Source organism: Alligator mississippiensis, chromosome 5, assembly GCF_030867095.1.
Source record: "Alligator mississippiensis isolate rAllMis1 chromosome 5, rAllMis1, whole genome shotgun sequence".
Classification (NCBI taxonomy): Eukaryota; Metazoa; Chordata; order Crocodylia; family Alligatoridae; genus Alligator; species Alligator mississippiensis.
In genome coordinates, this window is record NC_081828.1 from 40,304,939 (window position 1) to 40,318,783 (window position 13,845).

Here is a 13,845-nt window from a genome sequence, read left to right on the forward strand (position 1 = left end):
TGGTGGGGGCACGTGGGATGGTTTGGTGAAGCAGGGCAGGGGGAGACCAGGCCAACTGGGTCCCCAGTTGACCACCCCTGTGCTGTCTGCCCGCCCACCTCCCCATCCATCTATAGGGGCAGCCGAGGACGAGAAGCCCTACTTAACGCCACCGGCCATGAAGTTCAGCCGCAGCCTATCGGTGCCGGGTTCAGAGGACATCCCGCCCCCACCCACCACATCCCCACCCGAGCCCCCGTACAGTACCCCACCCTCTGCCACGGGCCGCCTCACGCCTTCTGTGCGCTCCACCTTCAACCCCAGTGCCGAGGCCAAGCTGTACCCAGGCTCCCTGCACCCTGAGCCACCTACCTTTGACAGCCAGGCCCGGCGGGATCGCCTCTCCCTCTTTCGCCAGGAATCGGAGCAGGTGGGTGAGGGGCTGCGGGGCTGGCGTGGGCACCATACACCCTCTGAGCTGCGCTACTACAACCTGCCGGCCCGATCTGCCAGCACCGCCATGTATGTGCCAGCCAAGCCTCTACGCCGCAAGGGTCCCCTGGTCAAGCAAACGAAGGTGGAGGATGAACACCGCCAGCAGGGCACTGCCTCCCAGAGCCAGCCACCAGGGCCGGTCCCACCACCAGGCCCCTTGGCCACCCCACCTGCCCCGGAGAAGAGCTCCATCGCCATCCCCACCATTGTCATCAAGGCACCCTCCACCAGCAGCAGTGGGCGCAGCAGCCAGGGCAGCAGCATGGAGGCCGAGGGGCAGCCCGAGCCAGCACCTGTGCCCGCCTTGCCCCTGCACAACAGCATGGACTTCACCAGCCAGTTTGGGGCAGCACTGGTGGGTGCAGCCCGGCGGGACCGTGAGTGGCACAGTGAAGCCCGGCGCCGCTCTGCCCTCTTTCTCTCCACTGAGACCCCCGAGGATGAGGTGCCTGAGCCAGCACCTGCTCCTCGCCTCCGCCACTCCAAGAGCATTGATGAGGGCATGTTTTCAGCTGAGCCCTACCTGCAGCTCAGCTATGGCCAGCCCCTGCCGCCAGGCACCTACTACCAGCCCCGGGCCACCAAGGCTTATGGCGGTAGCCCCAGCACCACTAGCGCCTTCACTACCGTCTGCTCCAGCTTCCTGCCTCAGCTGCAAGCCCGGCCAGGGGGGGGCCCCTCACAGCCCCTGGTCCATCCCTTGACAGGAAAGATCCTGGATCCCAGCTCACCCTTGGGGCTAGCATTGGTGGCACGGGAGCGGGCGCTGCAGGAGTCCCAGTCCCAGCAGCAGCAGCAACAGCATCAGGGGCGGACAGAGGCTGAGGAGCGGAGGTCTCGCCCCGCCTCTCCACGGTTCAGTGAGGCGGTGCCTGAATCTCCCCGAGACAGTGGTTCTGTGCTGCGCCTCTGGGGGACGCCAGTGGGTGAGCAGGGCAAGGTGGAACCCGAGAGCCCGCGGTGTGGCCCTGTGGCAGGTGAGGCCAAGGGTGGGGCAGCCACATGGGCTGAGAAGCGGGTGGCAGAGGACGGTGGGGAGAAGCTAGAGCTTCACGTCCGCTTTGTAGAGAACTGCCAGCCGCCAGAAGATGGTGAGGGGCCAGGCCAGAGCCCCCCAGGCCACGCTGAAGAGAACGGGCTGCCCCTACTTGTTCTGCCCCCGCCCGCCCCCTCCATTGACGTGGACGACGAGTTCCTGTTTACTGAGCCGCTGCCACCACCCCTGGAGTTCTCCAACAGCTTTGAGAAGCCCGATTCACCCAAGACGGGTGGTGAGGCCCCACTGCTGCCCACGGCCCCGGAGCCGTCGCCGGCCGTCGCCCCGGTGGCACCGCCACCACCGCCGCCAGCTACTACAACAGCGCTGGACTCCACCACGTCCAGCCTGACATCCTATGACAGTGAGGTAGCCACACTGACCCAGGGTGGGGCCCCTGAGGCTCGCGAGCCCCCTCACGTCAACTTCTCCTCGGTGGTGTCATCCATCCAGATCCCAGCGCCTGAGGCCCCTGAAGCTGTGACCGATTCAGGAATTGAGGAGATTGACAGCCGCAGCAGCAGCGACCATCACCTGGAGACCATCAGTTCCGTCTCCACTCTGTCCAGTATGTCAGGCCTATCCAGCGAGGGGGCTGAGTTGCTGGACACCTACATCACCTACCTGGATGGGCAGGCCTTTGGGGGTGCTGCTGAGAAGGGCCCCCTGCCTGGCAAGTTGCGGTCCCGCCCCTTCCCTGCCCGCCGTGACCCCACTACGCCCACCAGCTCCACCATCTCAGTGGCGGCCTGCGCCGAGAATGTCTTTGCCCTCACGCCAGCACCCGTCAAGGAGGTGCCTGCTCCCCAGCGCCGCTCGCCCACCCTGCCCTGGGAGGAGACCACCTCCACTGCCAAGACCTCCCCCGTGTCAGCTATGAAGGCCAGCATCATCAGCGAGCTCAGCTCCAAGCTGCAGCAGATGAGTGGGGTGTCCTGGGCCCGCCCCCCTGATGGCGCGGGCTCCTTCAGCACTGAGCGGCCTAGCTCCCTGCAGAGGCCAAGGTAGTAGTGGGCGTGAGGAGGAGGAGAAAGGAAGGAAGGAAGGAAGGAAGGAAGGAAGGACCCGCTGCCCCATGCATGTCCCTCACCGCGCCGCCACGCATGCTCGCTTTTTGGGTTTGTTTCCAGTCTCATTCTCCAGCTGGCTCTGTGCCTGTCACACCTGGGGGGTTCACGGAGCACGGGGAGGGGCTTTCCTATGCCCAGAGGCTCCAGGGTTGGAAGTGGGCAGCCAGCTAAGCCCTACCAGGCAAGAGGGATGCCCAATATCATCTCTGCAATTAAAGGTGCTGTGGTTGGGGGAGCGTATGGGGGTGATGGTGGGACAGGGAGCCTTGTGGCTTTGGTCCCCCCTCCGTGCTGGGCATTGCTCCCCTTCCCTCCCCGCTCCCCGTGAGATCCTTGCTCCCAACTCCCCTCCATCTGTCACTGCCGTGTCCTGTCTTTATGTTGCTCCATGTTGCTATTCCTTCTGGGGGCTCATCTGTGCTGGGAGAATTTGCCTTGGGACCTCCCCCTCTCCTCTGTGGGGTGATAGGCTTTAGGGGGCTTAGGCCTCACTACCCAAGGGAGTGCAGGGGATTGTGGAGAGTGAGGTATGCAAATGAGCTGATTTGTATTCCTCAAGTCAGGAGATCCTGCCCCCCGCGTGCATACTACTGTAATCACTAGACCTTGCTCCCATATAATCCCCAGCCACATACACACATACCTGTAGTCACTAGACCTCACTTATAGATTCCTCCCCCTGCCCCAACACACACACACAGATCTACAATCACTAGACCTCATTCATAGAATCCAGGAGTCCTGGCTTCCAGCCCTGCTGTACTGGCTCATTAGACCCCCTTGCTCCCCTTCCAGATCCCAGAGTAGGAGACCCCTGGGTGCTGGTTGTGGACAGCTAAGACGTGGGGTCCCTGGGCTCTGTCACGGGTGCATTGAACTGTGTGTGAGAGGTGAATTCTGAGTGTGCAGATGTGTCCCTTTGCAGGCATCCCCCTGCCTGGCACCGGGATGTCATCAGGTGCTGGGTTGGTTATAGCCATTCACACTCGCTTCCTCAGGCGAGATTAAGATCAGGGCTGGTGTTCATCATGAACTTGTTTGCAGGGCAAAAGCTGGCTGTGTGGCAGGGGGAGACCTCTCTTAGCTGGGGGGGGGAGGGGGGGGCTATGGGATGGGTACTAGCTCTAGGGTGGTCCTGGCTATTCTAGCAGGGGCCATGGTGGGACAGGATCTGGGGGAGTCCTGGCTGCTCCAGCTCCAGCTCCAGCAGTGGGTGCTGTAGGGGTACTGTGCAGCAGAAGCTGGCGGCGGGGGGGGGGGGGGGGCTCCTGGATGGTCTAGTCCCAATAGGGACATTCTGGGGGTGCTATAGGGCAGGGGCTTGTATTAGGGGAGGCGGGGCTCCTGGCTGCATGAGCCCCAGGAGGAGGTGCTGTGGAGTGGCCAAGGCAGCAGCAGCTGGCTGAGGGTGTGGGCTTCTGGCTGGGGGCTTGTGTGCCAGGAGGGTTTGGGCACAATAGGTATTGGGGGGATTCTGTGCCAGCTACCTGGGCCTATCTCCCCTCTGACCCCATTTCCCTCTCCTGCCCTGCCCCTCCAGGCTCCCTGAGGACCAGTCAGCCCCGTTGGTGCCCTCCAAGCCGTCCAGCAGCCTCTTCCACAACTGGCCCAAGGCGGGACCGGGCAGCAAGGCACCCAAGAGTGTGGAGTTCGACATCCGACCGGCGCTGCGGCGTGCACCCAGCCCCGCCACGCTGCCCACGGAGCACAAGATCAGCCCGGCACCTCGGCCCTCCTCCCTGCCCATCTTGCCCTCGGTGCCGCTCTATGGGGGGGTCTTCGACCTGCGCGGCTCCCCCACCTCTGGGCATCCCTTCCCTGACTTCCCCTCAGGCAGCCGCTCCCTCTCGCCCACCCACTTCCTGCCCCCGCCCACGGACAAGCCCTTCGGCGCCAAGCCCCTGCCCTTCTGGACCAAATTCGACGTGGCTGACTGGTTGGACTATCTCAACCTCGGGGAGCACCGCGACCGCTTCCTGGACAACGAGATTGATGGGTCCCATCTGCCGTCCCTCACCAAGGAGGATTACATCGACCTGGGCGTCACCCGCGTTGGCCACCGCATGAACATCGATCGTGCCCTCAAGTTCTTCCTGGAGAGGTGATGAGAGAAACCCACTCCCCCACCCCTTTCCTCCCCCTGGCCCTGCCTGTCCTCCCCACAGTGCCCTGCCCAGCGTGAGGGGACGCTTCTTCCTCCACTGGCGCGCGTGCACACACACACACACACACACACACGCACCCCCCCCCCGGCCAGGGCACAGATGCCTGAATGTAGCTGATTCCCCATTGCCGGGAGAGATTTGTGGGTGCCTGGAGGGGGCATTGGGGAATGTGGGGGACTGGTAGCTAGGCTGGGTTCCTGATAGCACCCCTTGTCCCCCATCATAGAGATGGGCCCCACATAAAGACCCTCCTCTGTCATGGAAAGATGGGCCTCTGAATCCATGGGGGCAGCCAGGAGGCTGAGGCCACGCTGTGGGGTGCAGCAATAAAGCCTCAATGTGAATGTGCTCAGCTGTGCGTTGGCTCCCATAGGTACATACACGTGCACACATGGCTTCATGCTGTTGTGTGCCTAACCCTGTGCTGTTGTCAGACCCCACGCTATTGCCTGAGCCCATGTGCACACCTCCTCTTCCCCTATTGTCCATGCCTGCTCACCACTGCCCGCAGGTGCGTGCGTGCTTCACTCTGCTGTACCTTGAGCTATTGCAAGTTGTTCACTGCCCCCTCCCCCTGCTTTATTACACTGCTCTTCACATGAGCACCCTCAGCCTCTGATTACTGCAGGGTCACGTGCCCTTAGCAGCAGGCACACAAGGGAAAATGATACACCTATGTCACTTATGAATGCACAGTCAGCTGCCCCCCTGCTTGCACCAGGGCTCATGAGTGGACACTCGGCTGCCCCCCTACTTGTACAAGGGCTCACGAGTGCACACTTGGCTGCCTTCCAGCCCCCCCGCTTGCACCAGGGCTCTCAAGTGCGCTTGCTGCACACAGGCTCAGGCTAGTGCTGGCATACATAGCATGTCTGCCCATTGCTTAAGCTGAACTTATGCCATTCATGTGCACGCTTGTGTACACAGACATGCTCTGCTCCGCATTGTCTTTTGTAGGCACACTTATGCTTGTACCTACTTGCTTGCTTGCTTGTGTTGCTCTGCTCTGCTGGCTTGGTATCCACTTCTCCTCCCACCCCCAAGATGCCGCTCATACTGGCTTCACCACCCCTCACACCGTATGCTTTTGCACATGCTTGCTTGGCTTTGCCTCTCTCATTGGCTGCTGGGATGGGGGGACTGGGGTGACTACCCCTCAGTTTGGGATGACTCCACACCAATGGAAAGTGATGGGGGAGGGATTTCCCCCCTAGTGGGGCAGCAGGATTGGCAGGGGGGCATCAGGTGTGAGGTGCAGAGGGCAGGTACCTCCAACCCCTGCAGCAGGCAGGGGCTGTTACTTTGGGGGCCTCTCTACCCTGTCCCCTACTCCCTCCTCTGTTCTCTCCCTGCAAAATCCTGGCTCGGGGTGGGGGGGACCCTGCGCCGGGGGCTCTCCTCTCCCCCCCCCACGCCCATGCTCAGCTGCCAAAGAACGGGGGAGTTGCAGGGGGGGTCTGGCCCTTCCTCCCTTACCCCCCAGCCTGCAGATCAGTGCCGCTGTGACGGACTCAGCTCTGGACCGTGGTGCCCTGGGGCCAGGGGGCACTCAGCTGCTCAGGGGCACCCTCTTTCCTCCCCGTTTCGCTGTGAACCCCAGTGTGAAGCTCCGTCCAGGGGTGGTGGTGGTGGGGAAATCCCTCCTCCTCTTGCCCCCAACACACTCACTGCGTCAGGGATTGTGTGATACTGTGTCTGGGAATGGTATGCCCACCCCTCCCATGCTGAGGCCATGTACCCCACTCCCTACCCCTTCTCCCGTGCCTGCCCCGTGGCCACGTGAGCTCCCCCTATTTCCGTGTGCCACGGCCATCTGCCCCCATTCTCCCCATTGTGGTCACAGGGCCACTCCATGCCACCCTGTCATGGCTCATATGGCCTCTTCCCCCTGCCCCCCCCACGGCATGGCTGTGGCTCCCCTGTTCCTCTCCCTGCGCCGTGGCCGCGTGGCCGTCTCTAAGGGCTCTCGTCTCGTCTCATCTCGTCGGACCGTCCATGCCGGCCCCCCCTCCGCGAGGGAGCGAAACGACTAACACTAGAATGTCTTCCAGATGCATCTGAACCCCACCCCCTTTGCCCTTCCCAAGAAAAGCACCCCTAGCCCTGTCCGACCTAGCACTACAACTCTCAGCCTCCTCCCTACAGTGCTACAGGACACCTGGGTTCCATCCCAGCTCCAGGAGGGAAGTGGGGCTCTGGTGCATTAAGAGCAGGGAGTATTGGGCAGGCTGGATACTTGGAATCAATCCCAGTTCTGGAAAGGGTGTGGGGTCTTGGGAGAGGTCAGAGCAGAGAGCAGTGGGAACCTGGAGCTCCATGGCCTGGAGCAGCTGGGGCTGAGAGCTGCAGTGCAAATCTTCTGGCTCCTGTCTCTGTCGGTTTAGTGTGTTAGGGATAGGAGGGAGCTCTTTCTCCAGGATTGGGTGTGGGGGCAGCAGAGCTGATTCTGTGATGGGGGCTGTTTGGACTGATCCCTGGCTTGGGGAGGGGGCTGGACCTACACTGGAAGGCCCTTCCCCTTTGGTCCATTCTCCTATGGGCAGTAGGGCTGGGGGCAACCCAAATCCCAGTAACAGCCCAAGCACCTGTGCTGTAGCATCTGGGTGACAGGCACAGTCCACCCCACCCCACCCTACCTCTGAGCCTCTGTGCTGCTCCCCTATGGGAGACATCCATGCTCAGGCACAAGCTCCCATGGGAACCCAGGTGTCTTGGCTCCCAGCTCTCCCTACTCTCATCATGGGGCCCTGCTGCACTTTGGGCCCACCCAGAGTCAGGGGTAGAACCCAGGTGTCTGGGCTCCTACCCCTTCTGCTCTAATCCACCAGAACCAACATCCCTCCCAGAGCTGGGGTAGAACCCATGCATCTGGGCTCTCACCCCTGCTGCTATAACTCAGCAGTCCACCCATCCTTCTCAGAGCCAGGGGAAGAACCCAGGCATCCAGGCTCCCTGCTTCCCCTTGACCCCAGCAGAGACTCAAGAGATTGAATGTAATAAAATTTGTGCCAATTTTGAGATGGGCGTGGCTGCCTAGGCTACCCCCCCATGTCCCCTCTGTCTGCCCCTCCTTCCTCCTCTAGCCCCTGAGACTACCCTGGTCCTGGCTCTAACTGCTAAATTGACCCAGCTGCCAGCCCTGCCCCCGTGCCTCCCATCCACCTCCTTGTACTGCTCCCTCCACCCTGCCAGTCCCTGTCCGTTCCCCTGCTGCGTCCCCTCCACCACCCGTGACTGGCGGCCCTGTCTCCAACTCTGACCCGTGTATAGAGGAACCAATGTAATTTACTGATTTTATTTGCAAATATAAACTCTATGGGATACAGCAGTTGTTGGGGGTGAGTTTGTGTGTGTACATGCATGTGCCGGGAGGCTGTGGGGATGTGTGGGCCTGAGAGTGTGAGTTGTGGGTGAGTGTATGTGCACATGTGCTGGGAGGCTGTGGGGATATGTGTGCCTGGGAGCGTGATCATGTGTGAGCCCTATAAGCACTGTCATGCAGCTGGACCTAGGGCAGGGTTTGTTGGTGCTACACCATCCCAGGCTGGTGCTACGCGTGTCTGTGCATGTACAGACGTATGTGCATTCGGGCCTGGCAGAAATGTGTGTGCACATCTGTTGCGAAGCAGTGTGCCTACATGTGGGTGAGGCTGTATGTGCACATGTAGCTATGTACACTAGGAGATGGGATGAGTGTGCCCATGCCCCCTGGGTGAAGATGGGTGGTGTACAGGCCTGGCTGGCAAGCAGGGTGTGTGTGTGCCAGATGCCTGTTTTGCCCCTTGAGGGGTGCAGTGGGTTGAGGGTGCATGGGGGATGGAGCACCCTAGTGCCCTGTGCCCCTGGGATGCCCACATTCCTGCCTGCCCACCTAGGGAATCTGCACGGGGCAAGAGCTTCCTACTGCTGCCCCTGGCAGCCCTTCCCTCTCCCCATTCATGCCTTTTCACGTGGAGGGATTTCAGGGGGGAAGTTAAACCATCCAATCAGCAGGGGAGAGGGCTGAGGCAGGGTGGCTCATCCAGCCAATCGTGGTGGAGACAGCCGGATGCAGGCGTGGCCATGCAAAGTAACTTGGAGGGGCGATTCCCCACTCAGCCCTGCCCCCTGATGTCACGCCCCCGGTCCATCTTCAACTAGAGGACCCGCGCACTGAAACCTGCTACTGCAAGCCACGCCTCCCCACCTAAGGACCCGCCCCTTCCTCAGCCACGCCCGCCTCGCTCCACCGCCCTCCCTATACCCTGGGGCCCCGCCCCCAGCTCCCGTCAAGCTCTGTCCCTTTATTTAGCCCAGTCTTCCCTATTGCTGCACGGGTTCCTGGTTTAGCCTCGCCTCCCAGGTGTGCAGGCTTCATCCTTCGATGACACGCGCCCCTTAAACGGTGCTTGTAGGTGCACACGTGTTCCCCCCCCCCCCACCATGGTATCTTGTTGGGGTGAGCATGGGTGGTAGGGGGTCCCATGTGGGGTGGAGTCTGACCCACGGCTGACCAAGATTGGGGGTTGCACCTGCATCCTTCCCACCTTCCCTTAAACCCCAGCCTCGCGCACAGGGGCTGCAGATCCTCTGGCGGGGAGGGGTGGGAGCGACTGGGAAGGGGCACGACTAGGGCAGAGGCGGCTGGGACCGAGATGTAGGGGGGGATTAGGGCTGGGCCCCCCACCCCCCAAGCAGGGTGCCCAAGCCCAGGCTACTGCAGCGATCCAGGGATAACACCCCCGTGCCCTGCACCGCACCTCGGGAAGATCAGAATGGACCCCAGGCGTCCTGGATCCCCGTGCCCCCCCTGGTTCCCCACCCCAAACCTGGGTTAAAAGCCCAGGAATCCCGGCTCCAACCACTGCTCCAGCCCAGAGGGTCCTACGCCCTTCCTAGAGGCAGGATAGCACCCAGGTGTCCGGGCTCCCCAAACCTCCCCTCCTGGAGCCGGCTAGAACCCAGGTGCCCCGGCTCCCCACTCCCAGTTTCCTGCCTCTCCTAGAATACCCCCCCTCCGATTCACACTCGTTTTCACAGCTGGGTAATTAGTGCAGGCGCCTACCGCTAATGATCCTGGCTGAGGAAGGGGGAGGGGGCTCCTGCTTCTAGCCCAGCGACCAGGAGGCAACTGGAGGGCCCCCCTCTCTGTGCCCCGCTGCAGGCAAGTCCCTGCTCCCACCCCACTGGTGGCTCCAGGAGATCCAGCCGCCCTGTGTTCCTGCGGACCCCCGGCTGCTACAACACCACCCAAACTGGAAGGGACCCCAGGCTACAGCCTCCTGCCCCCCCCACTCCAGGAACTGTGGCACATCCCTGCTGCAGCAGCCCCCGTCCTGGGTAGCGGGTCACTGTTTCTGCTCCCTTGCTCTGATCATCAGGGCCCTGCACCCTGATCCACAGCCCCCAGCCTTCCACACTGGCAACACTCCCACTCAAGCCTCTCCTCCCCAAGCCTTCTCTCCTCTCCCCTAGATCCACAGACCCTCCTACCCCCACTCACAGCCCCACCCCACCTTGATACATCCAAGACCCTCAACCCCCTTCTATTGCCCTGCAAAACCATCCTCCAGCTTGACCCCCATCCCTATACCCCCTGGGAGCCCAAGCCCAAGCCCCTTCCCCTCCCTCCCCATCTCATTAATTCCCTGCGTGTCTCAGGAGATTAATTGGCCACTGAGATAATTAAGTTAAAAGCCCAAGCCAGAGATGGAACCGCAGAGTCGCTGGCACTGTACCAGGGGGATGGGGAGCCAGGGCTGGGGAGAAGAGGGGGAGGCTGATTGGGGTTGCACACCCTGAAGGGGAAAGATGCCTGCCCCTTCCCCCCCACCTCAGCCAGTGGCCCCAGGGGCAGCACCTCCAGGAGAGCACAGATCTCTGCCTGTTCCCCATGTCTTATGCCAGGCAGTGGGCCCAGCCCCTGACCATCCTGCCCTAGCCGGTGTGGCATGGGAACAGCAGAGTCTGGTGGGCCCCCACGGCCTGGCAGCCCTGGTGCTGCGCTGCGGCGGGTTCTAACGAAATGGGCTTTCTGGCAGCAGGCCAGGGAAGTGGGGTATCTCGCCCCCCGTTAATGCATCGCTGGGGACTGCTGCCAGGAGTCTGCGGGTGTGGGAGGGGTTGGGGAAGGGTGGGTCCCCTTGGGCATTGAATCCTGTGCCCCTGGCTCCCTGGTGCTTGGCAGGGGTCCCTGTCTCCCCTTTGCACTGCAGACCCGCAGTTCCCTGCTCCTTCCGGCCGCATCTCCCTGCTTTTCCCCTCTTTTCCCCATCACTGACCTGCCTATCCCACTCCTGACCTCCTCACTCCCTTCCTGACTACCAGCTTGGCCTGTTCCCTAGCCTGAATGGGGGAAAAGATGCTGAATAGGCCCGTTGCCATGGAGACTGTTTCCATGGAGACCGCCGGTCCTCACCCCCTGCTGCCGTTATTCCTTCAGGAGCTTCTGGATGCATTGGAGGTGGAGGAGAGGAGAGGAGAGGAGAGGAGAGGGGGGGGGGCGGGGGACTGGGAGGTGAGCACTCCTGGATTCTATCCCCAGCTCTGGGATGGGATGGGATGGGGGATCTGGTGGGTTAGAGTGGGAGGGTGGTGGAAGCAGCTGGGAGCTAGGATGCCTGGGTTTCAATCCTAGCTTTGGGAGGGGAGGCGAGGGGAGGGGAAGGGAAGGGAAGAGGTGGTCATTTGGTGAGTGAGAGCAGTGGCGGCTGTGAGCCAGGATGCCTGGGGTCTGCCCCAGCTCTAGGTTGGGAACCAGGGGTCAGGTGTGTTAGAGAAAGGGGTCTGGGAGCCAGGACTGCTGGGTTCTAGCCACACCTGTACTGGGGGCAGAAGGAGGAGGGCAGCTGGGAGCCAGGATGCCTGCATTATTTCCTTGCCTGGTGGAAAAAGGGGCATGGGCTGGTCAGTCTGGCCTTGGCTGTCAGGCTGTGGCTCCCCCCCCTTCTGAGTAATTGCTCTTTCCTATCCTGGCCAGGCCCCTGGGCCTGGCTGTCACTCAGTATCAGTGTCAGGTACAGACAGAGATGGGCAGAGACATAAGTGACAGCCCCCCTGCCAGTGCCAGAGCTAACCCGCCCCTAGCATAGGGAGGGCACATCCACACCATGAGGGGGCTGGTACATGCATGTATGCACATGGGGGAGGGGGGACTCAAGTAGGCTGTGGGTGTTTCTGAGTACTCGCATATGCACATGGGATCATGTAGGTGTGTGCATATTCTGGCCTGTGTATATGGTGCTTGTTCAATGGTGAACCACACAGGTACATCACTCACACATGCGCAAGCATGCTTGCGTGCACACTGACATGTACACACTCACCCGGTCCCTTTTTCATGAGTTCCCCTGAGCCCCCTTTCCGTCTGTCTGTCTGTTAGTGTCCGGCAGGACCCACCTGGCCTACTTCCCACTGGCTTCAGCACTTCCCTCCCACCCCCCACAACATCTTCTCTGGTTTCCTCTCCCCCCACATCCCCTGACTCCTGCCCTGGCCTTGAGGGCTCCTGGAAGCAAGGCCCTCTGCTGAGACCCAACATTGCCTGTAAGGCTGGGGGTACCCAAGTGCAAGTGTACATGTGTGTGAAGAGAACACCGTGTGTGTGTGTGTGTGTGTGTGTGTGTGTGTGCATGTATACATGTTTGTTTGCAGAGAACACATCTCACACACACGCGCTCTGTATGTGAGTGGTTTCATGTCAGTGTCCTTGGGAAGTTGTGTGGATGCATGCAACAGAGAGTGTGTATGTGTATGTATCACTGCCTGTATGTATGTGTGCACAACTGTGTATGTGCACAACTCTGAGTGGAGATGTGTTAGTGTCTGTGAGAAGTAGTGTGGGTGTGAATGAGAGTGAGTGTACATGTGTGCATGTGTTTGTGTCACCATGAGTGTGTATTAGTGTGCATGTATGCACAACTGTGTGCAGAGAACACTCCCTGCACATGCGTGTGTGTAAGTGGGTATATGTTAGTGTCCATGGGAAGCAGTGTGGGTGCATGCAAGAGAGTGTATACATGTGTATGTGTGTGATCACCAGGGTGTATTGTGCACGTGTGCACAATTGTGTTTGCAGAGAACACCTCCAGTGTGTGTGTGTGTGTGTGTGTGTGTGTGTGTACATGTTAGTGTCTGTGGGAAATAGTGTGGGTACACATAAGAATGAGTATATTTGTATGTGTGTGTATGTTTCACCACAGTGTGTATGTGTATGAGTGTGTGCTGGGCACAAAAGTGTTACAGGGACTCATGCAGTCCATGTGTGTTAGCATGAGATACCCCTCCCTCAGTTGCTGCCCAGCATATACAGACCCCAGCCTCCATGTGTGTCACAGTGTGCTCTTCACTCTGTGGTTGTGTGCTTGCTAGTAGGAGGGGGCCAGGTGTGGCCATGTGTGACACAAGCACGGGTGCTGACATGTGTGAGAGGGGAGGAGTAACCATGTGTGATACAGGGCAGGGCTGGGTATTACTGCGAGTGGCACTAGCTTGAGGAATTGAGTGTGAGCAGGTGTGCGAGGCCTTGTACACATGTTATCTTCAGCCACTTCTTCCTGCCCCTTTGGACTCCCTTGCCCTGCATTGAGATGCAGCTGGTTCTAGGGTGAAGCATGTCTGTGGGGCTCCCACAGTGCCCCTCCCTTGGGTGCTGCCCAGGCTAAGGGGGTCCCTGCCTCTGTTGGTGGTAGGCCCTGGCCATGGCAGGGAACCTGTGCCATGATAATGGACCCTCAGTGCACTTCACTCCAGACACAGCTGCATTTCAGCTCCAGTATAAGCAACCCCTGTGCCCCACCCTAGAGGTGGCTGCATCTCAGCACTGAGTGAGGCGTGGCTGGAAAACTGTCCCCCTCCAAAACTCCCACCGCAGTCACTTGAGCTGTAGGGGTCAAGGGCTACGCATGGAGGTCCCCAAGGACCTGAACATGAGAGCGTGTGTGCATGTGAGAATGAGTGTGTGTGCACACGTGTGAGCCAGGGATCCTCATACGCAGTCAGATCTACAGGCACAAGGAAGGATGAGTGATTGCCAGGGGTGGGGGGGTTATGGGTCTCCCACAGGTTATACCGGGACCCCCTTATCCAGCATGGAAATGCAGCCACCTCTGGGGTGGGACAC

The 13,845-nt window shown here is 60.5% G+C and overlaps 1 protein-coding gene across 1 annotated transcript in view; it reads left to right on the forward strand.

Moving 5' to 3' along the window:
- The window catches only part of SHANK1 (SH3 and multiple ankyrin repeat domains 1), a 57,770-nt gene extending 49,700 nt beyond the window's left edge, over window positions 1–8,070 (forward strand). The window contains 2 exon segments of the mRNA XM_059728234.1: window positions 117–2,514; window positions 4,121–8,070. Coding sequence (XP_059584217.1) covers window positions 117–2,514; window positions 4,121–4,685 — 2,963 coding nt within the window. The 3' untranslated portion in view covers window positions 4,686–8,070.
- The last annotated feature ends 5,775 nt before the right edge of the window (window positions 8,071–13,845 follow it).